Here is a 24,766-nt window from a genome sequence, read left to right as displayed (position 1 = left end):
GTCTAGAGGGGCGGGGTAAATATCCAATGAAATAAATAAATAAATTCTACTCAGACTGAAGCTGTTCCCGCATTCTTTGCATTTCAAAGGTTTCCTCTTTGTATGAGATCATGGATGAATAGAAAGATGGCTGCTTTTATGGAAGGTCCTCCTACATTCTATATATTTCTATCGCCTCTCCCCTGTATGACGTCTTTGATATCTACAGGTCAGAACTTCATTGGCATACCTGACTTCACAGGAATCCTACAGATATTTACAGATCTCCCAGGCAAGGAGATTCTAAAATTCATCAATGTTGATATGATTGCAGAAAGAGGGTGTTTCCCACAATGAAACCAGACTGTGGGGGTTCAGTATTTTCAGACATCTAGAGATGTGCAGTTTCTCCTCTGGGTTCCAATAAAGACAACTGACCCACTGGGGTCCTGCCAAAAGCCCTCTCTGAGGAGTTGGTCCATCTCTCCCTTTCTTTCTTCAGCTAGCTTGTCTCTCTCCTCCCTGAACTTTCTCCCCCACTTTCTCTCTCCAATATGAGGGTTTCTCCAGTCTTGCTTCTCTCCGACTCCTTTCTGCCTCTCATGAGGTATCATCAAGTTCTCCCGCTGTTTGGTCCAGGGTTTCTCCAGTCATATCCACTGCCAGCCTTGTGGTAATATCCTCTCCTTCTTTTCCCCTTCTACCCTCTCCATCTTCTGATGTCTCCCTTCTTGATTGTTCCCCAAGATATATTCCTCTTCCCTCCTCCTGTCTTATTCCTTTCTTTTTCTCTTGCAACTAAGGTTCCTTTTCCCAGTGGAACCTTCCATTCCTCTGAAGGACCTTCTGCTTCCCTCACTGGAAATTCCACCTTAGATACCTCATGCTCTTTATTTCCATACTCTCCCATCGCTTCATTGGTCTCAACTTTTGATGCTTCACCTGGAACTATCTCTATCCTCTTGGTTTTCTCTGTGGCCCTTCTCATCTCTCTATCTTCCCATTCTCCCCATGAAGGTGTCACTTCTCGGACAAGTCATATATTCTGTCTTTGGGGTTCCATGGGCATCTCCCTCCTCTTCTCAGGAAAGGACAGCACTCCAGACAGGATGCCTTCAGCCCATCTTTGTTAGTGTTTCTTAGCGCAAATCACGGTTTTAGCAGAGTAATTCGCAGTCCAGGCAGTCCAGAAATAACTCACGCACAGTCCAGCAGCATTTCCTTCAGCAATGTGTATTTACAGCATTCTGGCAGCATAACGTGTGGAAATGATCTTCGAGCAGGAAGATACAACTGACTGTACAACTCACACATATGTACATATACAGAACCAATCAGATCACACATTGCATCATCCAGGAGTTGCATCATCACACCTGATCATTATGGCTTCTTTCTCCCTCACACAGACAGCCAGTGACAAGATGTTTGAAGGTCATCTGGTTATCTCATAGGAAGTCTTTTCATTGTTGCAGTGATTCCAGGCAATTCCAAAATGTCTTAATACTCTACAACAGTGGGCCCCAACCTTGGGCCTCCAGATGTTCTTGGACTTCAACTCCCAGAAATCCTGGCCAGCAGAGGTGGTGGTGAAGGCTTCTAGGAGTTGTAGTCAGTCCAAGAACAACTGGAGGCCCAAGGTTGGGGACCACTGCTCTACAAGTTCATTTATTTTCATCATTTCTGGACTCCATACTTAAATATACTAAATCCAAAAAAATATGTAATGCAGTCTTAAAGGAATTTAAAAGAAACAGGAATTTAAATTTAGATAACAGGGAATTTTTAAGATGTCTCTGAATTTAAAATACAAACACATTAAAACACTGGAGCTCATAATCTGGAAAGACATCATCAGAACACTTCAAATTTCCTAAGAATACAATGATAAAAAAAAACTTATAATTTTCAATGAAAGACATGCAAACGTATTTAAACTTTAAAAATCAATATATACAAAGTAAAAAAGCACTATTTGGATGTGTATTGTTGACACACAGAAAACTTTGTTTTGACGATGTAAACAAAGTGATATTACAATATATTTGGCAAGGGAAGAAAGCCAGAATCAAACTAAAAATGCTCCAAGAATCCAAGGAAAACGGAGGATTTGGTTTACCGGACTGGACCTTATATTACCAATCATCTGCTCTAACTTGGCTGAAAGAATGGATTAGCCTGAAAAACAAAAGACTTCTCTATTTAGAAGGACATGATCTACACTTGGGTTCGGCATGCCTTTTTATGGTATCAGAAAGCTAAAACTCATAGGTATTTTCAAAACCATTATATTAGAAACTCCCTGTATATAATATGGGAAAAAATAAAAATGAAAATATACACGAAAATACCAGGATGGGTTTCACCCATAGAAGTGTTTGTTCATCCCAACCTTTTGAATGTTAGAAAATTTTTGACTTATACAGATATTTTAGACATAGATAGGAGATTAAAGCCAAAACAAGATCTTATAGACCAGGGGTTAGATGCATCGTGGTGGTCTATAATGCACCTGGAACTTTTGCCCAAATAATGTTAATATCAGATGATAAACTAATTAGGAAAATATATAAATTCCTTTTAAATTGGAAAATGGAGGATGAACAGGTCAAAGAAACGATGGTTCAATGGGCAAAAAAATTTGGGTACAATATTGACTTAAAAAAATGGCAAGGGCTGTGGTCTAGAAACTGTAAGATGACAATGGCAACATCTTATAAAGAGAATCTATATAAAATGTTTTGTAGATGGCATTTACCTTCTGATAGATTGGCTAAGATGTACTCTAATAGGTCAAGTAAATGTTGGAAATGTCATTAAAAAACCTGGAACCTATTATCACCTCTGGTGGACTTATGATAAAGCAAAAAAATTTTGGAACAAAATGCATACATGGCTTGTTAAAATAACCAAAAAGCATGTAGATTTTAGGCCAGAGCTCTTTCTGCTTGGTATAATACCAGAAAGTGTTGATAGACAAAATGTATATTTAATAATGCATATTCTAACAGCTGCGAGGATTAGTTATGAACAGCACTGGAAAAATGATATTGGACTGCGCCGAAATGGACAGACTAACACTGAAAATCAAAGGAAAAGAAGATACAAAATATTATCAAACATGGGAGTTATTCTATCAATGGTTAGAAGGATGTTGTATAGATTAGGAGCGTAATGTGTGTAGTGGTTGTTTTACAATGACTATAAGCTATACCCTGGTGGCACGATGTTAAGTCAGTATGGATGGATTTATATAATAAAAAGAAAATTAAAAAAAATTGTTCTGCATCAGTCAGCAAACCCAAATCTTCCAAAGGCTTGGGTTTCTCAGACTCTGAGAAGCTCAGACGTTAACAATCAAAGGATTTGGTCACCTCTGACCCAGTGCAGTCCTTGGCCTGAAGAGACCAGAGCTTGAAAAACCAAGTTTTCCACTCCTTCTAACAATCCCTGCCATTACAAAGCAGTATACTCTCAATACAATCGCACAGAAACACCTAGTTCTTCATAAATAATACAGAATACCTTCGCTATACTGAAGCATCGCTGAACGGGGCAGCGATTTCCATTGGAACGCATTAAACATCGATTAATGCGTTCCAAATAGTCCAAATACTCACCGTTCAGCGAAGCTTCAGGATGGCCGGCAGCCATTTTCGCGCCCTCGCCTCGCTTAACGAGGGCGCGAAAATGCTGCGCGCGGCCATTTTGGGCCATTTCCCGGCTTCCGGCGGCCATTTTGGCCGCCGAACAGCTGATCATTGGGGGGCGTTTTGCGAAGATCGGTAAGCGAAACGCTTACTGGTCTTCGCAAAGCGAATTTTTCCCCATTAAAAAAAGTTGAGCGATCACATTAGTGATCCGAAAAAACGGATCGCTATGCGATTTCATCGTTATACGGAGCGCTCGTTAAGCGAGGCACCACTGTATGTGTGTGTGTATATATATATATATACAGTGGTGCCCCGTATAGCGAGGTTAATCCGTTCCGGATTAACCCTCGCTATACGGAATCATCGCTAAACGGGTAGGGGAAATGTATTGGAACACATTAAACTTTGTTTAATGCGTTCCAATACCTTTGTTACTTACCCGTTCAGCGAGGATTCCAGGTGCTGGCAGCCATTTTCGCGCCTTCGCTAAGCGAGGGCAGGGCACGAAAACGGCTGCCGGCAGCCATTTCCGGGCTTCCGGCGGCCATTTTGGAACTGCCGATCAGCTGTTCGGCGGCTCCAAAATGGCCGCCGCAATACCCGATCTTCGCAATGCAGGCTTTCCCCATTGCGAAGATCGGGTATGTTTCTGTATAGCGATCCCGAAAAAGGGATCGCTATACGGAAACATCGCTATACGGTGCACCCTTTTAAGACTCAATTACTATTATTTATGAGCGCAAAGCCTAAAACAAATGAGAGCTTCTCTCTCTTCTCTACTTGCTTTTCTTTCATCAGTTAGCCTTAGAACATCCATCCTTTTCTCTTTTAATTTTGTAAACGTTTCCATCGCACAATACATGCTTACGAGGGGGTTCTGATAAGTATTGAGCCTTACCCAGAAAAAAATGGATCTAGGAAGCTGTAACTGCCACACTATTCTACATATTCCCCCAGGAAGTCAATGCACCTGCAACATCTGTCCTTCAGCTTCTTAAGTCCCTGCAAATAAAATTCTTCTGACTGCTGGTGTAACCACTCATTTGAAATATTAGTTGCTTCCAGAACACTCCCAAATTGTTGTCTCTTTAGGTGTTTTTTTGAGTTAGGGAATAGATAATACAGTGGACCCTTGACTTACAGACGGCTTGACTTACAGACTTTTTGAGTTACAGACTTCTCTGGCCGCAAAATTTAGGTTTGATTTGCAGCCTGAGAATTGACTTACAGACCAGAAAAAAACCAAAATGGAACAAAAACGGCCTGTTATGGGATTAATCGGTTTTCAATGCACTGTAGGTCAATGGAGACTTGACCTACAGACTTTTTGACTTGAGAACCGCCTTCCAATACGGATTAAGTTCTCAAGTCAAGACCCCACTAGTCAGAAGGAGCCAGGTGGGGAGAATAAGGAGGATGGGGCATCATTTGAAAGCTTAAGGACGTCAGTTTTGCCATTGTTTCACCTGCAGTGTATGACGAGGTGTTGTCATGCAACAGGATAACACCTTTGGAGAGCTTTCATCAAAGTTTTTCCTTGATGTTTTGCCTCAACTTTGTCAATAAAGCACAGTAATATTTTGCATTGAAGGTTGAACCCTGTTGGAGGTAGTCCACCAGCAGAACTCCCTTCTTATCCCAAAAAAACTGTTGTCATTTGCTTCTCCACTAACCTTTGCAATCAGAACTTCTCTGGCCTGGGGGAACCACTGTGCCTCCATTCCTGTTGCTTTGTCTCAGGATCATAACACTAGATCCATGTCTCATCACCAGTTAACAGTTTGACAAAGAAATCTGATTCATTTCTTGCAAAATGTTCCAAAACAGCCACCAATGACTCTACATTTCCTGTTTTGTTCCGTTGTCAAAGTTTGGGGATCCACTTTGCTTCCAGCTTTCTCATTTCCAAGTTGTGGTGGATAAAGGCACCAACTCTCTCACGTGATATTCTGATATGTAGCAATACTTTTGGCTGATATTCGGCAGACCTCCATGATCATGTCATGGATGGCTTTCACATTTGCAGGCACAGAGACAGAAACAAGCCTTCCGCTGGGTTTCTCTCTTTCAACACTGCCAGTTTTAAAATTGACAACGCAACATTTAACTATTGCATATGAAGGGCCACTGTCACCCATAGTTTGTGACATTTCAACATGGATCTGCTTTGCACCTTTCCCTTGGAGAAACAAGAACTTGATTATGCTTCAATGCTGTTCCACATTGATCTTTTCTGGAGGTGCTGCCATGTTAACTTTGGACCTGAACATAAAACATAAGTTAAAATCATAGTTGATTTTTGAACCATTGAAAATAGTAGAATTGGCCAACACACTCTGCAATTTATAGCTTCCTGCCTCAATTTTTTCTGGGAAAGGCTCAATACTTGTTGGTACCGCCTTGTATTCTCACTTTTTAGCACATGGTTCCATGTCCATTTTGTGATCTCTCTATGTTAATTATGATAGAAGTAAAAGACATCACAAGTGGCACTTCAAAATACACTCATATTGGTCATTTCTCTCTGTTTTGCATTACGTCAGCATTTGGTTGCTTTATTCTTTCCAGTGGAAAAGAGCACAAAACTGAATCAGCTCCTTATGCCCTAACTAGTCAGGAACTCTAAATAAAACTCTTTCCACAGTCCTTGCATTTCTATGATTTTTCCCCAATGTGAGTTCTTTGATGTAACCTAAGAACATCACTCCGACTAAAGCTCTTTCCACATTCCATGCATTTATGTGGTCTCTCCCCAGTGTGAGTTCTTTGATGTGATCTAAGAATATCACTCCGACTAAAGCTATTTCCACATTCCATGCATTTATAAGGTTTCTCTCCAGTGTGAGTTCTTTGATGTGACCTAAGCTGACCACTCTGAATAAAGCTCTTTCCACATTCTAAGCATTTATGTGGTCTCTCCCCAGTGTGAGTTCTTTGATGTGACCTAAGAACATTACTCCGACTAAAGCTCTTTCCACATTCCATGCATTTATGTGGTGTCTCCCCAGTGTGAGTTCTTTGATGTAACCTAAGGTTAGAACTCTGAATAAAGCTCTTTCCACATTCCATGCATTTATAAGGTTTCTCTCCAGTGTGAGTCCTTTGATGTAACCAAAGCTGACCACTCTGAATAAAGCTCTTTCCACATTCTAAGCATTTATGTGTTTTCTCGCCAGTGTGAGTCCTTTGATGTGACCTAAGGTGACCACTCTGACTAAAGCTCTTTCCACATTCTAAGCATTTATGTGTTTTCTCGCCAGTGTGAGTCCTTTGATGTGACCTAAGGTGACCACTGCGACTAAAACTCTTTCCACATTCCATGCATTTATGTGGTTTCTCCCCAGTGTGAGTCCTTTGATGTAACCTAAGCTGACCACTCTGACTGAAGCTCTTTTCACATTCCATGCATTTATAAGGTTTCTCCCCAGTGTGAGTCCTGTGATGTAACCTAAGCTGATCACTCTGACTGAAGCTCTTTCCACATTCCATGCATTTATATGGTTTCTCCCCAGTGTGAGTCCTTTCATGTAACCTAAGGACACCACTCTGGGTAAAGCTCTTTCCACATTCCATGCACTTATAAGGTTTCTCTCCAGTGTGAGTCCTTTCATGTAACCTAAGGGCATCACTGCGACTAAAGCTCTTTCCGCATTTCATGCATTTATGTGGTTTCTCTCCAGTGTGAGTACTTTGATGTGACCTAAGGTGAGCACACTGACTAAAGCTCTTTCCGCATTCCATGCATTTATAAGGTTTCTCCCCATTGTGAGTTCTATGGTGTGTATGGAGGCTCTTGTTCTCACTGAAGCTCTTTCCATGTTCCATACATGGATACAGTTTCTCCCCTGAATGTGTTCTTTGATGTCTACTTGGGTGACATGCATTCACATGGTTTCTCTCCTGTGTCAGTCCTTTCATGTGAAGTTCATGCCTCTCCACTCTGATTTTCATTTCTCTGTTTTCTTGCTTGATTATGAGTTCCTGCCCAGGTTGCCCCAGATGTTGCTGGGCAATTCTTCTTCTCCTGTTCATCATTTGGTAGATTAGAAAAAGAAGAGAAACAACCACTTCCAAAATCGGCAGAAATATGGAATGATGTGTTCGGCCTCTGCCTGAGTTACGGAGGAGGAAGGAAAGACAGGCAAAAAGGTGAGGGAAGAGAATCAGGGAGGGGATGAGGCTGGACCGGAGATTGTTCCTTTGGGCTTGAGGTTGGAAAGGCTCTTCACTGAGGGACCTTTTGGAGGGAGGAGTAATGAAAGGAGGATCATTTCCACAGCCAAATAAGTACATCAAATTCAAAGTATATTAACTTTTTTACCTTCTCAAATTCTCCCCAATTATTTTACTTAAAATTCCAGAAAATTAGAAAGAAATTTCTCAAGGTTCATTAAAGAGGAATCAAATAATTGAATTAAAGGATTGTTCAGCAAAAATGAATAACAAGGGGGGGAAGGACAGTGTTACAAAGGAAGAGTATAAGTGGATAATTTTGATGTAGCTAGATTATTGTACTCGAGAATGAGTAAAGAGCAGTTAGTGGTCAATGCTGGGAACTGACAAAGTCGGCAGAGATTATTATTCAGAGGGAGAAGAGAAAGGACGGGTCCATGAAAGGGATGGGATGTAGAGTTTATAAAATGCTGTTATGGGTAGAGAATCATCAGGAATTTCTGAAAACAGTAGAGGAAGCAGAGTTGGTCAGGGAGGTAATACTGAGGTAATAGAATCTTAGAACTGCAGAGCTAGAAGGGGAGTAAACTCCTAACCTCTGGCTCCAGAGTTTGATACCTAAACCAATGTGTATGGAAATGGTGGGGGGGAGAATTTGCTAAACCACATCTGTGAGAATAAAAGCAAAACTTTAAACAGAGAAATTGAGAAGGTATTTGACTCCAGTGAAATTAATTATTACAAATTCTAAATGCTGCATATTACAGTAGTACCTTAGTTTATGAAATCAACATATCCTCCAGGACATTACGTCTAGTGAAAAATACAGTGGTGCCCTGCATAGAGACGATAATCCGTCCCGGATAAATCATCGCTATCTGGAAACATTGCTATATGGGGCAAAAAAAACCCCATAGTTTAATGCGTTCCTATGGGGACAAAACTCACCGTTATGCAAAGATTCCCCATACGGCCGCCATTTTAGCCACCTCGGTAAGCGAGGAATCGGCGCGATAACGCTGTGGGAGGCCATTTTGTTGATCTGGCAGCCATTTTGGAACCGCCAATCAGCTGTTTTCAAACATCGCAATGCAAAGATCGGTAAGCGAAACACCGATCATCGCAATGCGATGTTTTGCCTATTCAAACATTGCAATGTGATCGCTTTTTCGATCGCAAAATTCGCATCACTATGCGGATTGAGGCGCTCGTTATGTGAGGCTACTGTACATAAACCAGAATGCGGGTTGCCATAGCAATGGTGGCGGCGCTACAAACCTCTAGGCACAGGGAAACTTCCTTCACAAAACAAAAGAAATGGGGAAAAGAAATGTAAACTGAGGCATTATTTTGAACTGATTTCCATTCATAAACCAGAAATTATGTAAACTGAGGTGTACATAAACCGAGATAGTGTTCTCGAAAGTGCTACCTGATCTGTGATCAGGCTCCTTGTTAGAGTCTGACAGTTCCTTAGTTTTGGCGGGAAACAACAAGAGAAAGAGTGTTTTAATAATAAACTCTATTAATAGAAGTCTTAGGTTTCTCAACAACAACCTTTATGGGTGGGTGCTATCATCCTCCAGATCAAAAACGTGAGGTGGAAATGTTGGGAAGACCTGGGAGGGGGAATAAAAATGTGGAGAGAAATCAGGGAGGAGTCCAAAAGGGACAGGATTGTAATCATGGGAAACTTACATTATCCTCACATCAACTGGGTCAATACATGCTCACGCCAAGAAGAGAGACCAGGATTTTTGACATGCTAAATGACTGTGCCCTGGAGCAATTTGTCATGGAGCCCAACAGAGGACAGGTGACTCTGGATCTATTACTGTGTGGAACACAAACTCTGGCAAAAGAAATATAAGAAGATGATACAAAAGGCAAAGAAAGAGTTTCTGGAACATATGGCCAGCAATATAAAGGGGAATAATAAAAGCTTCTTTAAATATTTTAGAAGCAGGAAACTTGCCACAGAAGCTATTGGCCATTTGGATGGTGAGGAAGGGAAAATGGAAGTGGGACTTGGAGATTACTGAGAAAATAAATGAGTTTTTTGCATCTGTTTCCATGACAGATGACTTGGAGCAGATTCCACTGCCCAAATCGCCCTCCTTGAATAATGAATTAAATCAGATACAAGTTATTCCACTCAAGCCACAGATGTCACCAGGACATCTTCTCTGGAGGTCTGGAAATGGTCAACAGGGACTCAAATGGGAAGGAGCCTTTTTCCAGCAGTAGAGGTGGTAGAAAGCTATGAAGACATTCCCACCTTGGCAGAATTTGTATATAACACTTGAAGAGCCATAGACCTCTTGGAGAATGTCACTATGGAGATACAAGCAAAATTAAAGGCTGAAATACTTTCCCTGAAGAATATGGTTTTGGAACAGAGGTTAGACACTGATAGAATGCTCCTGCATTGTGGCGGCCTGTATGCGTACATAAATCAAACACATTGTATGTATTAGGATGCCTCTAAAGGACTGGTATGGGATCATGATGTGTTAGCAGGTTCTAAAATCTGCTATTAAGGGAAGTATTAGGACCTCCAGATTTTCCAAAGTTAGGGAGACAGCTTGAGTGCAGATGGAGGAAATATCGCTGCGACTATGACCAAACACAACTTAGAGCCCATTATCGGGCCTACTCTGTGGCAATACGGCTGGCGAAACACCAGTATTTCTCCAATCGTATTGCTTCCTTGGTATGTCGTCCAGCAGAGCTATTTCGAGTGGTCCGGGACCTTTTTCAACCTAATGGTTCAGTGGAGGTCCTGGACTCCTCAGTGGCTTGCTGTAACAAATTTGTTACACACTTTGAGGGGAAAATTGCTCAGATTCGCAAAGAGTTGGACTCCACTGTTGATACAGAGCCTATGGTTGTGTCCAGTGCTCCGGACTTATGTTGTAATTTATTAGATGAGTTCCAGTTGTTACGACCTGAGGATGTGGACAGGGTGCTTTGATTGGTTCGTGCCACCACTATGCAACTCGACCATTGCCCATCATGGCTAATAAAGAAATCTGCCAGGGGAGCTTGCACCTGGATCCTGGAGGTCATCAACTCCTCGTTAAGAGAGGGAGTGGTCCCTGCCCCATTAAAGGAGGCAGTGATTCACCCACTCCTAAAAAAAATTAATCTGGATCCAGGTCTAGTGAACAACTATCGACCAATAGCAAACCTCCCTTTTCTGGGCAAGGTGTTGGAACATGTGGTGGCTGAGCAGCTCCAAACCCTCCTGGATGAAACTGATTATTCAGTCGGATTTCAGGCTGAGTTATGGGACGGAAACTGCCTTGGTCACCCTGTTCGACGACCTTTGCTGGGAGAAAGATAGGGGTAATGCATCCCTGTTGACTCTCCTGGACCTCTCAGTGGCTTTCACACCATCGACCATGATGTCCTTCTGGACAGATTGGCTGGGATGGAAATCAGAGGCACTGTTTTACCATGGTTCCGCTCCTACCTGGCTGATCGAGTCCAGAAGGTGGTGCTGGTGGACAGTAGCTCTGATCCATGGCGGTTGCGTCATGGGGTTCCTCAGGGCTCTATACTGTCCCCCATGCTGTTCAATATTTACATGAAACTGCTGGGGGAGGTTGTTAGGAGGTTTGGGCTGAGGAGTCAGCAATATGCTGACGACACCCAGCTCTACCTCTCATTCTATACCAATCCAGGTGTAGCAGTCACCGTTCTGAACTCGTGCCTGGACTCGATAATGGACTGGATGAGGGTCAATAAACTGAGGCTCAATCCAGAAAAGTCAGAAGTGCTGCTGGTAGGTGCCCCACCACATAGGTTAAAGGGCCATTTCCCTGCCTTAGACGGGATTACACTCCCCCTAAAGGACAGGGTCTGCACCTTGGGGGTGCTCCTTGACCCCGGTCTGACCTTGGAAGCTCAGGTGGACTCAGTGTCCAGGGGTGCCTTCATACAGCTGCAGAGAATATATCAACTTCGCCCTTACCTGGATGAGCGGAGCCTGGCAGCAGTCACTCATGCACTAGTAACAACTAGACTGGACTCCTGCAATGCGCTATACGTGGGGCAGCCTTTGAAGATGGTCTTGACGACTGCAACTGGCACAGAACCGGGCTGCGCGGCTGGTAAGTGGTGCTGCCGCACGGACTCATATCACGCCAGTTCTGCTCGGGCCCAATTCCAAGTGCTCACTTTGACATATACAGTGGTGCCTCACATAGTGATCGCTACATTTAGCGATGAAATCGCTTTGCGGATGGACTTTTTGTCATCACAAGAGCGATCGCTTTGCGATGGCCCCTATGGGGAAAATTCGCTTTGCAATGATCGCGGGAGAGCGCTCCCCCACGATCATCGCAAAGGCCCCGTCGGTCAGCTGTTCCAAAAAATGGGCTTTGCGCTGCTTGTGGGGAAGTGCTTCCCTGGGAGAAGCCCAAAGGCCCGCCTGTCAGCTGTGGCTTTGGGTTGCTCGTAGCGAAGCGCTTCCCCAGGAGCAGCATAAAGGCTCACTTTTTTGGAACAGCTGACCGGCGGGCCTTTGGGCTGCTCACAGCAAAGCACTTCTCTGGGAGCAGCTCAAGGGCGTGCCGGTCAGCTGTTCCAAAAAGCGAGCTGTTGGGATACTTGCGGGGAAGCGCTTCTCTGGAAGCAGCCCAAAGGCTCGCCTTTTGGAACAGCCGACGGGTGGGCCTTTGTGGGGAAGCAGGGGCGCTCTGGATTGGCGCCTCGGGAGGAGGGAAGGGAAGGAGGGGCGAAGGGCCTGTCCCCGATCCCCGTCTGCAACCCTGGGGCGGGCACCGAGCCAGAGCGCTGCCGAGGAGGCGCCCGCCTGGCACCGGGTTCAGGGTGGCAGCGGTTGGATGGGGGGGATGGTGCGCCAGTGACCCTCTCCTCGCCGGGCATCCGGGGCTGGCTGGCCGTCAGGGGTATGCCCCTTCCTGGCTGCCTGCCTCCGTGCCCTCGCTGGCTGGAGACGGCTGTGCTCCTACCCCTCGCTCTCGCCCGGCCATGGAGACCAGGCATCTGGGGCTGGCGGGCTGTACTTTCCCATGATCGGTTCCCTACTTCAAAATGGCTGCCCGCTGTTTTCTGGGATTGATTCCTCGCTTAACAGGCAGCCAAAATGGCCACGCTATGGAGGATCTTCGCATAACGGTGAGTTTTTTCCCCATAGGAACGCATTAAATGGGGTTTAATGCATTTCTATGGGGTTTTTTTGCCCCCGCATGGCGATGAATCCGTATAGCGACAATTTTTCTGGAAGTCCGAGAACGGCCTGGGTAAGCGGCGCGGGGAGGCTTCAACCTTCCCGATACACCCCCCACCCTGTCTCCAATGCCGGTAGCCTCCTCACGCCGCCTACCCAGGCCGTTCTTGGACACCTAGGTGTCCGAGAACGGCCATGCTAGGCAGCGCAAGGAGGCTTTAAGCAGACTTCTGGAAGAAGAAAACCAAAGCCCAAAACACCACCACTTTGCACATGTTCAGAGAGGCAGTGTGATGTAGAGGATGGAGTACCAGACTGCAAACCAGGAGACCTGGATTCAAATCACTGCTGAACCAGGGAAACAGAGGAGAGAGTGTGTGGCAAGGCTCCTTAAACCACGTCTTCAAATCTCACTTACCTTGCAAATGTTGGAGGGATCTGGGATTGGCTTCTTCGGTTTTGGTCCCCCCAAAAAGCAAAGACAAGTCAGCTCAGTCTCACCTCTTCCTAGGAGAAAAGAAAAAGAAGATCAGCCTGGAAAATTTATGGATAAAGCAAATCAAAAATGTTTCCTTCCTCGATGTGCCTTCCTCATGTTTCTATTGAACGGGGCTACATCCCCATCTCTCCCTTCTTCAGGCAGCAGAACAAGAGGAACAGAAAGGCTAGCCAACAACAACAACAACAACAACAAAACACACAGTAAGGGAGGGAGGGAGGGAGGGAGGAGCATCTATTGCTGGGCTCCGAGATAAAACCTCCCCCGTCCCAGTGAGGAGGGGGCAACAGCAGGGAACCAGAGAGCAACAGGACCTGCTTCCCGATGACACCTGCAAGAAAAGTAGCAGCAAACAAGACTGTATTTCTCCCACTATTTATTTAAAACATTTTTACCCCACCTTTCTCATTAAAAAGGACCCAAGGCAACCTTAAGTACATCATTAAAAAGCAACATTTAAAAGTTAAAAACAGCAAGTCTAGAAATCTTAAAAAGAATGAAACCAAACCTACACTAAAAATGGTAAAAAAAAAAAAAAATCTAGAAAACACCAGAGCCCGTGTGATGTAGTGGACAAAGGGTTGGACCAGGCACCCCTTTCTCACAGGATCATTTGGTTGTTGTTGTTTTTGTCAGTATAAGGATGCCAACGCCGGGTGCTTCTCCAAAAGCCTCCATGCCAAGTGCCCTGTGTAGTGGGGTTGCCAACCCAAAGCGGGCAGAGTTCAGGTCTCAAGACTTTTCTCGCTTGCTGTCTTCCAACCCCCAACCTTGCTTAAGCTTTGCTCTTCCCGCTGTGCTCACTGCCAAATTCAGAGGAGCTTGGAAAGGGGGCAGCTGAGGGTGGGGGGTCTTGGTGTCAGCTGCCCCTGCTGTAAAGAAAAGCATTTCACGATCACTTGGTCAGGAACGGACCCTTCACAGTCATTCACTCCACAAAAGACCTGCCAGGAGAGGGAACGCCCCAGAAGGAGAGGCCGGGTTGCCTTCCGATCCTTCTTTCCTCCTGACTCCATGTGGAAGGACTGGAGCTCCTGAGGCCTCTTTCCAAAGCCCCCTTTACTCCACCCCATAGAGAGCCCCAAATTGGAGGCAGGAGGGTGAATCCCTTGGGAAAAAGGAGCGAGGGGCAGGTCTTTTGCACAGCCGATGGCCCTGAATTGTGCCTTCAGGACGCAAAGACCAGAACACTTTTAGCACTGCGGTAAGATTCACTTCCAACCGAAGCCCGTTCCTGGGGAGATCTCCCTTTCAGCCTCCGCTAGGAAAGATCCCAGGGAGGAAAATCCACCACCTTCTTCACTCCTGCTTTCTCTCCTGCCTGCCTTTCAGAAAAAGCAGGACAACAAAGAAGCCACCAGGCGGGGGTGGGGGAGGAGTCATCCTGCAGTTGATCCTCAGCACAGGATCTAGTCTTGAGAGGGATCTGGTTAGCCCTCCTCTCTGCCAGATCATCCAGGAAAAGACAAACACACACTCACACAACACACACAAAGACACACCAAAACAAACACACGGAGTGTGTATACAAAAGAGCAAGATGTCGGGCATATATTCCCTCTTGCAGGGAAGGTGCAGGGACCCCCCCTCCCAAACCCCATTTCTCCTGCCCGCCCCCCCCAAGTCGCTACTCCACCTCCCGCCTGCCCCCCCAGCGCCGCCCCCTTTCCTCTCCAGCCCCACCTGCGAGTTTGTCCCTTTAAGGGAGCCTTTCCGGGCTTTGGGCAAGGTGTGCTTTGTGTGTGTGTGTGTGTGTCTGTTTAGAGTCACTTCCAGAGCCCACGTCCTTAGCGGGGAGGGGAAGGGAGGGGAGGAAGAGGGAAAGTAAGTTACTTTCTCTCGTTCCTTCGGGGTCTCCTTGCAGGGGATGTTGAAGCCCTAGAGCCTTGCAGGGAGGGGGCAGGGGGTGTTCGTCTCCCCGACACTTGGGGGGTGGGTGGGATCTGGGCCCCAGAGATCCTCTCTCCTCTTTTAACTCCCGCCCCTCCCCCTTCCTCCGGAGGAGACCCAGAGGAAAATAAAGCCTTCGCAAATACAACGAAAATAATTGCCTTGCACGAAGGTCGAGCAGGACAAACCACAACGGGGCACCGCCGGCAATGCCTGGAGAAGCAGGCCCACCCTTCTCGCCCCTCTCTGCAAATCTCACCCCCTAACCTCACCCCCGATCTGCCCCCCCTCCAGCGCCCACCTCCGTCCAGGTCCCGATCCGGGAGGCGCCCCAAGAGCCCCGCTTCTCTCCTCCGGGGGCCAGAAGTGAATAAGGCAGGCGCAGCGATCCCGCTTCTTCCGGCTCCCGTTCAAATGGCGTCAAGGGGAGGGGCTGTTCCTTCGCCTTCGTAGCTCTATGTTCCTCCTCTTCCCCTCCTGCATGAACAGGGGGGGGAGGAGGAACTGCAGAAAAATCGGGGGGGGGGGGGAGAGTTGATGGGCCCGAGTGACCCCTTTTGTTAAGCAGGAAAAAAGGGGAACCGTCCGAGGTGAAACCTGAACCCCATCCGAGGGGCTTTACGAAACCACATGGGCCTGTGGGTCTGCTCCTGGGCGTGGAAAGAGGGGCGAGGGGTGAGATCCCATGTGGGGGGGGGGGCGAGCAGAGGAACCCCCCCCCGCGCTCCTTCGCGACCTGCTGTGAGGAGAAAAAGACTGTAAGGGTCCCCGTCTCCCTAAAGAGACAAAGATCGTGGTCAGGGAGTCCCTCTGGGCTCAAAACTACCCCCTTTATCCCCTGATGTAGCTCCTCTAAGCCCCAGCAGCGCATAGTTCATGGCCCATAGACAAGCCTGAACCTTAAAAATTAACTCATCTTGATTGCTTACAAAACAATAAAACACAGGCTAAGTGTTTCCTTAGAAGACACACCAGCCTTGCAGAGTAGGACAGGAGGCCCTCTATTAACAGTAGCCACTAGTCTATTTACGCTGTATTTGGAGATAGCCCTGTTGTATCAAGAGACTAGTCCTCTGTTTAAGAATTATATTCCTTTTTTAAAGAAAATAAAGTAGATTCATTAGAATACAGTTTAGCTTTAAATCATAAGCATTGAGCGCATCCATCTGTTACAACATTTAAATAACTTTACAATTTCTAATTAAAATAAAAGCAGCTAAGTCATCGTCTTTCCTCTGTGTCCCTTAATGTTGGCATCTAGAAACTGGGCTATTTCCCCCCCCCTTCTTTAAAAGAAAAATAAGCCTCTGCATCTCACATTCCACAACATTTACCGAACCTCCCTTTTTACATACACAAACCCTCTCATTTTACACCTCTCTAGGACCAATGTCTTCATTACTTTCAAATTGTCAACCAATTAAGTCCAGGTAGGCATAATTCAGAACACTCCAATCACCGCCCCAGATTCTCATGATCCAGGCTCCGGTGTCCTCTCCTTCAATTGACCGGTCTCTTGTTTCCTCTCCTTTTTCTGGATAGTCCGGCCTCATGAATTAGGCAAACAACTCTGCACAACAAGTTCCTGAAAAACATCTCTTTTAAATTCCTCTGGCTCTCAGGGTCCTTCTCCTCTTAAAAAGTCGTTGAGGGAGGAGAGCCGCATAGGAGAGGATATTGTACAGATGGGTGCGAAGTGCTTTATGTTGGGGTTGGCGCAAATTGTTGTGGCACCATGGGTTTCTTCTCTTTCATTGTTTTGTCGTTAAGCCATGGACCAGAGCATGCCAGGCTCTCCTGTCTTCCACGGCCTCCCGGAGCTGGGTCAAAGTCATGTTGGTAACATCGATGACACTGTCCAACCATCTCATCCTCTTTTGTCCCATTCCCCTCTTGCCTTCACACTTTCCCAACATGAGGGTCTTTTCCAGGGAGTCTTCTCTTTTCATGAGATGGCCAAAGTATTGGAGCCTCAACTTCAGGATCCATCCTTCCAGTGAACACTCAGGCTTGATTTCCTTCAGAACAGATAGGTTTGATCTCCTTGCAGTCCAGGGGATTCTCAAGAGTCTCCTCAAGCACCACAATTCAAAAGCATCAATTCTTTGGCTGTCAGACTTCTTTATGGTCCAGCTCTCACCTCCGTACATCACTACTGGAAAAACCATAGCTTTGACTATGCAGAACTTTGTTGGCTAGGTGATGTCTCTGCTTTTTAAGATGCTTTCGATGTTTGTCATCACTTTCTTCCCATGAAGCTCCATGATCACTGCAGATGTCCCCATCTGCAGTGATCATGGAACCCAAGAAAGTAAAATCTGTCACTGCCTTCATATCTTCCCCTTCTATTTGCCAGGAGGTGATGGGACCAGTGGCCATGACCTCAGTTGTTTTTTTTTTTTTGATGTTGAGCTTTAAAACATTTTTGGTGCTCTCCTCTTTCACCCTCATTAAGAGGTTCTTTAATTCCTCCTCACTTTCTGCCCTCAGAGTGGTATTATTTGCATATCTGAGGTTGTTGATATTTCTTCTGGCAACCTTATTTCCATTTGGGAATTCCTCCAGTCCAGCCTTTCGCATGATGTAGTCTGCATATAAGTTAAATAAGCAGGGAGACAATATACAGCCTTGTCCTGCCGGTGTTTCTTCTCTACCTCCCGCTTTTCCCCCAACGATTTGAGGATAGCAAAAGTGGACCCTTGGGTCACAGACATCCAAGTGGGAATTTCTCCCAGCCCAACAATACGGTCGCTGTTGCTTTTGAGCCATCTCCAAGAATGACCAGATAGGCGGGGTATAAATGAAAGAAATAAATACACTGGTGCCTCACATTATGATGTTAATTCATTCCAGCGAAATTGCTGTAGAATGAAAACATCGTAAAGTGAAATTAAAAAGCCCATAGAAACGCATTAAAACCTGTTTAATGCCTTCCGATGGGCTTAAAAATTACCGTCCAGCGAAGATCCTCCATAGCGCAGCCATTTTCGCTGCCCGTGCAACGAGGAATCCATTCCAGAAAACAGCAGGGAGCCATGTTTATTACCCAGTGGCCATTTTGAAACCACCGATCAACTGTGCGAAAATAGTCATTTTGCGATAATTGGTTCCCGAAGCAGGGAACCGATCATTGCAAAGTGAAATTCCCCCATAGGAAACATTGCAAAAAATTCATCGTAATGTGGTATCGTCATTAAACGGGGCGCTCGTCTTGCGAGGCACCACTGTAAATGAATAAATAATGGTGTTTTCTCCTCTTTATTTGTGTTTCCTCCAATTTAAACACTTCGTGTTTCAATGTATTCGCGAAGGCTTTCACAGCCGGAATCTAATTGTTGTTGTGGGTTTTTCGGGCTTCGTGGCTGTGTTCTGAAAGTGGTTCTTCCTAACGTTTCGCCAGTCTCTGTGGCCGGCATCTTCAGAGGACAGCAAACTTTGTGTTTCCTCCACTTACGCAGGACTCATGGGAATCAGTGTATATCACAGAAAACAAGAAACCATGGTTGTTATTATGTGTTGTCAAATCAGATGAAAAAGCAAAGCAAAGCGTGCTGCTTATATACCGCCCCATAGCGCTACAAGCACTCTCCGGGCGGTTTACAATATATTTTTTTAAATATACAGGCTACACATTGCCCCCCCAGCAAGCTGGGTACTCATTTTACCGACCTCAGAAGGATAGAAGGGTGAGTCAACCTTGAGCCGGCTACCTGGGATTGAACCCCAGATCGTGAGCACAGTTTTAGCTGCATTACAGCAGTTATGTAACAACACTGAATTAAAAGCACGCTGAGCTTTAAAAGTGCATCACTTCTCCATGGAAAACTCATTGAGTTTCTGTGGCTAAGGAGGGATTTTAAACAGAGGTGGGATTGACCCGGTTCGCACCGGTTCCAGAGGTGGTTGTTATTTTTTATTTTGGTTCGGAGATCCGGTTGCTGGCCTGAGATGAATGAAGCCGGAGGAGCCAGGTGACCAGCGACGAGTGGGGGAGGGAGGGGGGCTATGTGTTTTTTTTCAAGTTAAAGATAACTAAGGCTGTTGCTCTGACAATTTGAGGAGACAAATGGCAGGCAGATTGCTTACTCAAAAACAGGAAGACAGCTATCAGTTTTTTAACGATTTACCATCAGGCCAGGGTTGAAGAAAGCAGATCAACATATCAAAGGGGAATCGAAACTATCCAGACATTCAGGCTGGGGGCTGGAGGGACTGCAGGAGGAGGAGGGACTAAAGCATACTAATCAAGGATTTGTGACCAACATCTTCAAGAGGACTGTGTTGAGATAGGTTTAAGTTTCAAGCTTTCATTTTTGAGATTATTCAAGTAAGTAAGTATAATACATAAAAGGCAAACTATGTTTAAGTATGTGTGTGTTTAGTCGTTTAGTCGTGTCCGACTCTTCGTGACCCCATGGACCAGAGCACGCCAGGCCCTCCTGTCTTCTACTGCCTCCCGGAGTTGTGTCAGATTCATGTTGGTTGCTTCGCAGACACTGTCCAGCCATCTCATCCTTGGTCGTCCCCTTCTCCTCTTGCCATCACACCTTCCTAACATCAAGGTTTTTTCCAAGGACTCTTTTCTTCTCATGAGATGGCCAAAGTACTGGAGCCTCAGCTTCAGGATCTGTCCTTCAAGTGAGCATTCAGGGTTGATTTCCTTTAGAACTGATAGGTTTGTTCTCCTTGCAGTCCAGGGGATTCTCAAGAGCCTCCTCCAGCACCACAATTCAAAGGCATCAATTCTTCGGCGGTCTGCTTTCTTTATGGTCTTTATGTTTAAGTATAAAGCTGGCTTTTTATTAACTATTTCCCTGCCTTAGCTGTTTGCCATGCAGTCTTGACTCTGGCAGGCAAAGACTTTTGTGGTAGGCTTTTTTAACATGCAAACTGCTGTGGAGAAATGGAGGGAGGGAAATGAAATGGGATTGCTTTTTTAAATTTTTATCATGTAAAATATATTTTCAAAATTATTTCAACAGGATTCCCTTTAGAACCTTTTAGCATTTATGTATTATTGCATCTTTATGCTGCCTTATAGTGGGATGTAAAAAAAATATTTATCATTGTGTCAGGGTTTGTGAACCACTGGAGACACTCTGCAGGGAGAAAGATGGGTTAAAAATAAAAACAAACAAACAAACAACCCGAGGTTCCAGGGTTTTAAAAAAATTGATACTTCTATTTTTTGAAATAAATAAATACCTGAACTTTGGAGAAAAAAGGTCAGAAGCCTGTTGGTGATTAATTAGTTATTTAGATTTTCAGGGAGGGAACATGCCACTTTTTCCATTGGTATGCAGAAATCTAGTATTTAGGATCTATGGAAAAACTAATGGGGAACCAGGCTCTATCAGGTATTATATTTTATTATGATGATAAAAAATTTAAAAGTGGCTAAGGGCATCTATTTGCAAAGGCTTTCATGGCTGGGATCTGATGGTTGTTGTGGGTTTTTCAGGAAGAACAATTTTCAGAACACGGCCAAAGAGCCCGAAAAAAACCCACAACAAACAATTAAGGGAATAACCTTTCAACTTTCTGGAACTGACAGTTAGATGCATAAAAAACCTGTTGTTGCTGTTATTGTTATGTGTCGTCAAATTCCCCCCTACTTAGGGTGCCCCTAGGAATGAGCAATCTCCAACATGGCTTGGCCTCAACAGCCCTGCCCATCTATTGCAAACTCAAGCTTGTGGTTTCATTAGGAAGTAGGTCCATCTTGCATTTAGCCTTCCTCTTTCCCTGCTGCCTTCCACATTACCAAGTATTATGGTCTTTTTCAATCTATGCCTGCCTTCTTATGATGTGCCCAAAGTAGTACAGCCTCAGGTTTTTTTTTTTTTTTTGGCCTCTGGAGATAATTTAGGCTTAATTGGATCTAGAACCCAATTACTCATATTTTTGGCAGTCCAGGGTATCTGCCATACGATCTGATCAGGCCAAGGGTGTCTGCAAAGATGATTGAATTTTTGTTAATTGGGACAGTCCTCTTTGAAGAGCCACATGTCAGCATGCTGTTTTAAGCTTCTGTTTTTGCAACGTTGCCCCTTTGCGCTGTCCTCAACAGCCCTGCACAGCTGGTGCAAACTCAACCTTGTGGGTTCTTTGATGGTATCAATCCATCTCACATTTGGTTTTCCTCTTTTCCTGTTGCCTCCAACTTTTCTACAGAACCTGGAATGGGGAGGGATTAAATGTTGGTGAATTGGGGAGTGGGCGGGAGATGCTTGCGTGGCAGCCTAGTATTGAGTCAACATGTTTTTACAATTATTTTGTAAGAAAAAGTGACTCATTCGAAAACAAGACGAAAAGAGCAGAACCCACAAGCTGCAAAAAAGCATACATTTCATAAATAAATAACTGGCCAATGGGTTTCTCTGGCCACTGTTTTGAGGGAGATCGTAACCCTGTCTTTGTGGTTGGTGGAGGATTCTGGGAGTTGTAGTCCCCCCATTAAGGGCATTTATTTGCAAAGCTTTCACGGCTGGGGTCTGATGGTTGTTGTGGGTTTTTTGGGCTCGTTGGCCGTGTTCTGAAGGTTGTTCTTCCTAACGTCTCACCACAGAGACTGGAAGAAATGTTAGGAAGAACAACCTTCAGAACACTGCCAAAGAGCCTGAAAAACCCACAACAACCAATTAAGGGAATAACCTTTCAACTTTTTGGAACTGGCAGTTAAATACATACAAAACCTGAGGTTGCTGTTATTGTTATGTATCGTCAAATTCCCCCCTACTTAGGGTGCCCCTAGGAATGAGCAATCTCCAACATGGCCTGGCCACAACAGCCCTGCCCATCTATTGCAAACTCAAGCTTGTGGTTTCCTTAGGGAGTAGGTCTATCTTGCATTTGGCCTTCCTCTTTCCCTGCTGCCTTCTACCTTTCCCAGTATTATGGTCTTTTTCAATCTATGCCTGCCTTCTCATGATGTGCCCGAAGTAGGACTTTTCCACAGAACCTGGAATGGGGAAGGATTAAATGATTGTGGCATTGTTCAGAGACCAGTTCACATCCCAGAGTGGCAGCCCTCTCTTGCTTGTGCTACAGAAAAAGCTTCATTATTACTATTACTGTTGCTCTGTGGTAAGAACTTTTTTTTCAGAAGGGGTCAGAGAATTTGAGAGTTATTCTCAAGTTCATCTTCGCTTTACATGTGTGTTACGTGCCGTTCAAGATGACCCTAATGGGCCTTTCAAGGCAAGTGAGGTTCTCCTTCTTCTTCCTTCCCTTCTTCCCACATAACTACCTTCCTTGTTTCCCCAGAGCAGGGAATAGAGATTAAACCTGCACTGCATGGGGTTACACAGCACTCTCCTTGAAAACCAAGGCTTGTATTTTAGGACTCTTCCCTGAGGACTTGTGTGGGGCTGAAGGAGAAAAGGGGCAGCAGAGGAGGACAGAGGAGATGAAAATGGAAGGTGGAAATTTGGGGAAGACAGTGGAGGGGGGGGAGTCTTATGTTTTTGGTGAAACTGTGGCATGAAGGAAAAGTGGAAAATGAGAAGAGGAAGCAGCTGCCAGGGCTCTGAGGGAAGCCATCATCACTACCAGCGCCGCCAGCAACACCAACACCCCCAAAGCGACTGGCGAGGAGAAGCGGTGGGTGTGGGGTGCAGGGGAAAGATGGAGGAGGAGGAGACCTCAGAGGAGTCAGTAACTGAAGGACCGATTGAGGTGGTGGGGGTGAGGTAGAGTGGTGACAGACTGAAAAGGGACCATACCTTCCAAGCCAGAAGGAAGCGGGGGGGGAGAGAGAATAACTCCACAACAGGTGCGCAAAGGCGGCCTCCAGGTAACAACAACCAGGGCTATCAGTCATTTCAGGAGCAGGAAAGGGGAGGGAAGCAATTTTTACTGGTGAGCTATAGGGCAAAATAGGAGGTACAGTGGGGTCTTGACTTGAGAACTTAATCCGAATTGGAAGGCGGTTCTCAAGTCAAAAAGTCTGTAAGTCAAGTCTCCATTGACCTACAGTGCATTGAAAACTGATTAATCCCGTAACAGGCCGTTTTTGTTCCATTTTGGGTTTTTTCTGGTCTGTAAGTCAAATCTCAGTCTGCAAGTCAAACCTAAATTTTGCGGCCAGAGAAGTCTGTAACTCAAAAAGTCTGTAAGTCAAGCCGTCTGTAAGTCAAGGGTCCACTGTAAAGGGAAGGAGAGATGTGTCAGTTCTCTGTCAAATTTGGTCATAAGCACCCACTGTGAGGTGTGTGTTTGTGTGTGTTTTTTTGGCACATGCCCATGGTGAGGGTAACAGCAGCAGTATGCCCAAATAGATGCACTTATCCAGATGTCTTAATTATGTGAGAAGTAGTTGTGATAATAGGCAGTAGGGAGACCACTGTGGAAGAAATCCTCATCAGATCCCACTGTCCTGGGCATTTACTTACTTATTTACATATTTATTTACATATTTATTTACATATTTACATATTTACATATTTACATATTTACATATTTACATATTTACTTATTTATTTATTTATTTATTTATTTATTTATTTATTTATTTATTTATTTATTTATCATTAGGACATAGAACCTGTTGTTAATTTATTTGAATCCCACCACTGATTTTAAACCTGTTCTTCATCACCTGCATCACCCTGGGTGAACTACTTCACAACTCAGTGATTTAGGTCTCTGGAGCCAGAGGTTGGGAGTTCGATTCCCCCACCATGTCTCCTTGAAAGGGGCTGGTCTACATTATCCGCCTCGAGTAGACGTTGTCTAGACGGCAGGGTAAAAATCCAATCAATCAATCAATCAATCAATCAATCAATCAATCAATCCACAGTATCCGTTCCTGCTCTGCATTTGTATGGTGATGTTGTTATGTGAAAAAGCTGAATTAAAAGCAATCTGAGCTTTAAAATTGCATCAACTCTCCCTGGAAAGCTCATGTCACGGGTAAGTATTTTACATCAAGGTAAAAACCAGCTTGACATTGGAGCCCCCTGGGCTTCTGACCCGCCTCTTCCCAAGTTCGGGTGTAACCCTCAAGAGTTAAAGTCATGTACCAGCGAGTCCTAGAGAGCCACTCAGGAGGAAGAGAAGGGAGGGCAATCACCCACTTCCTGTTTCCGCAGCTGTGGTGTCCCGCTGATTTTTTTTCCCGCCGAGTCCCTTCTTGGAGGTTCCGGGCGGGGCTGCGGCTGTCTTCTCGGGCGAGCGGGTGAGCTCCAGGAGGGACATGAAATGATTGTGGGGGGGGGCGCTTGGTATGTGGGGAAAGGTGGCGGTGGGGGGGAGGCGGCCCAGGCGGGGAGTCCTTGGGAGAGCCGGGCGCCCCTTCCTGTCTTCCTCGCTCCCTCCTCAAAGGCCATGCCCCACACAGAACTGGGAGAGCCCCTTCCCCCGTTAACCCAGCTT

The 24,766-nt window shown here is 45.3% G+C and overlaps 1 protein-coding gene across 4 annotated transcripts; it reads right to left on the bottom strand.

Moving 5' to 3' along the window:
* Window positions 1-1,196: 1,196 nt before the first annotated feature.
* LOC140703812 (uncharacterized) lies at window positions 1,197-15,816 on the bottom strand. Of its 4 annotated transcripts, none has more exons than XM_078387775.1 (3): window positions 15,693-15,816; window positions 13,421-13,509; window positions 1,197-10,139 (listed from the first exon to the last, which is right to left on the bottom strand). In XM_078387775.1, exon 3 carries the CDS (start codon window positions 7,923-7,925, stop codon window positions 6,288-6,290), a length of 1,638 nt encoding a protein of 545 aa, XP_078243901.1. In that variant the 5' UTR covers window positions 7,926-10,139; window positions 13,421-13,509; window positions 15,693-15,816; the 3' UTR covers window positions 1,197-6,287. The 4 variants fall into 4 exon arrangements, with proteins under 4 accessions (XP_078243901.1, XP_072843826.2, XP_078243902.1 ...); XM_072987725.2 differs by having other exon boundaries at window positions 1,197-7,869; XM_078387776.1 differs by having other exon boundaries at window positions 13,421-13,505; window positions 15,693-15,811.
* Window positions 15,817-24,766: the final 8,950 nt, after the last annotated feature.

This window comes from Pogona vitticeps, chromosome 2 (assembly GCF_051106095.1).
Source record: "Pogona vitticeps strain Pit_001003342236 chromosome 2, PviZW2.1, whole genome shotgun sequence".
Taxonomy (NCBI): domain Eukaryota; kingdom Metazoa; phylum Chordata; class Lepidosauria; order Squamata; family Agamidae; genus Pogona; species Pogona vitticeps.
The sequence above is the reverse complement of the archived record's forward strand: the minus strand, read 5'-3'. Positions and strand labels throughout refer to the sequence as shown.

Coding starts and splice junctions, on each gene's coding strand:
- LOC140703812 (XM_078387775.1), bottom strand. CDS start 7,925: ATGTACTTATTTGGCTGTGGAAATGATCCTCCTTTCATTACTCCTCCC.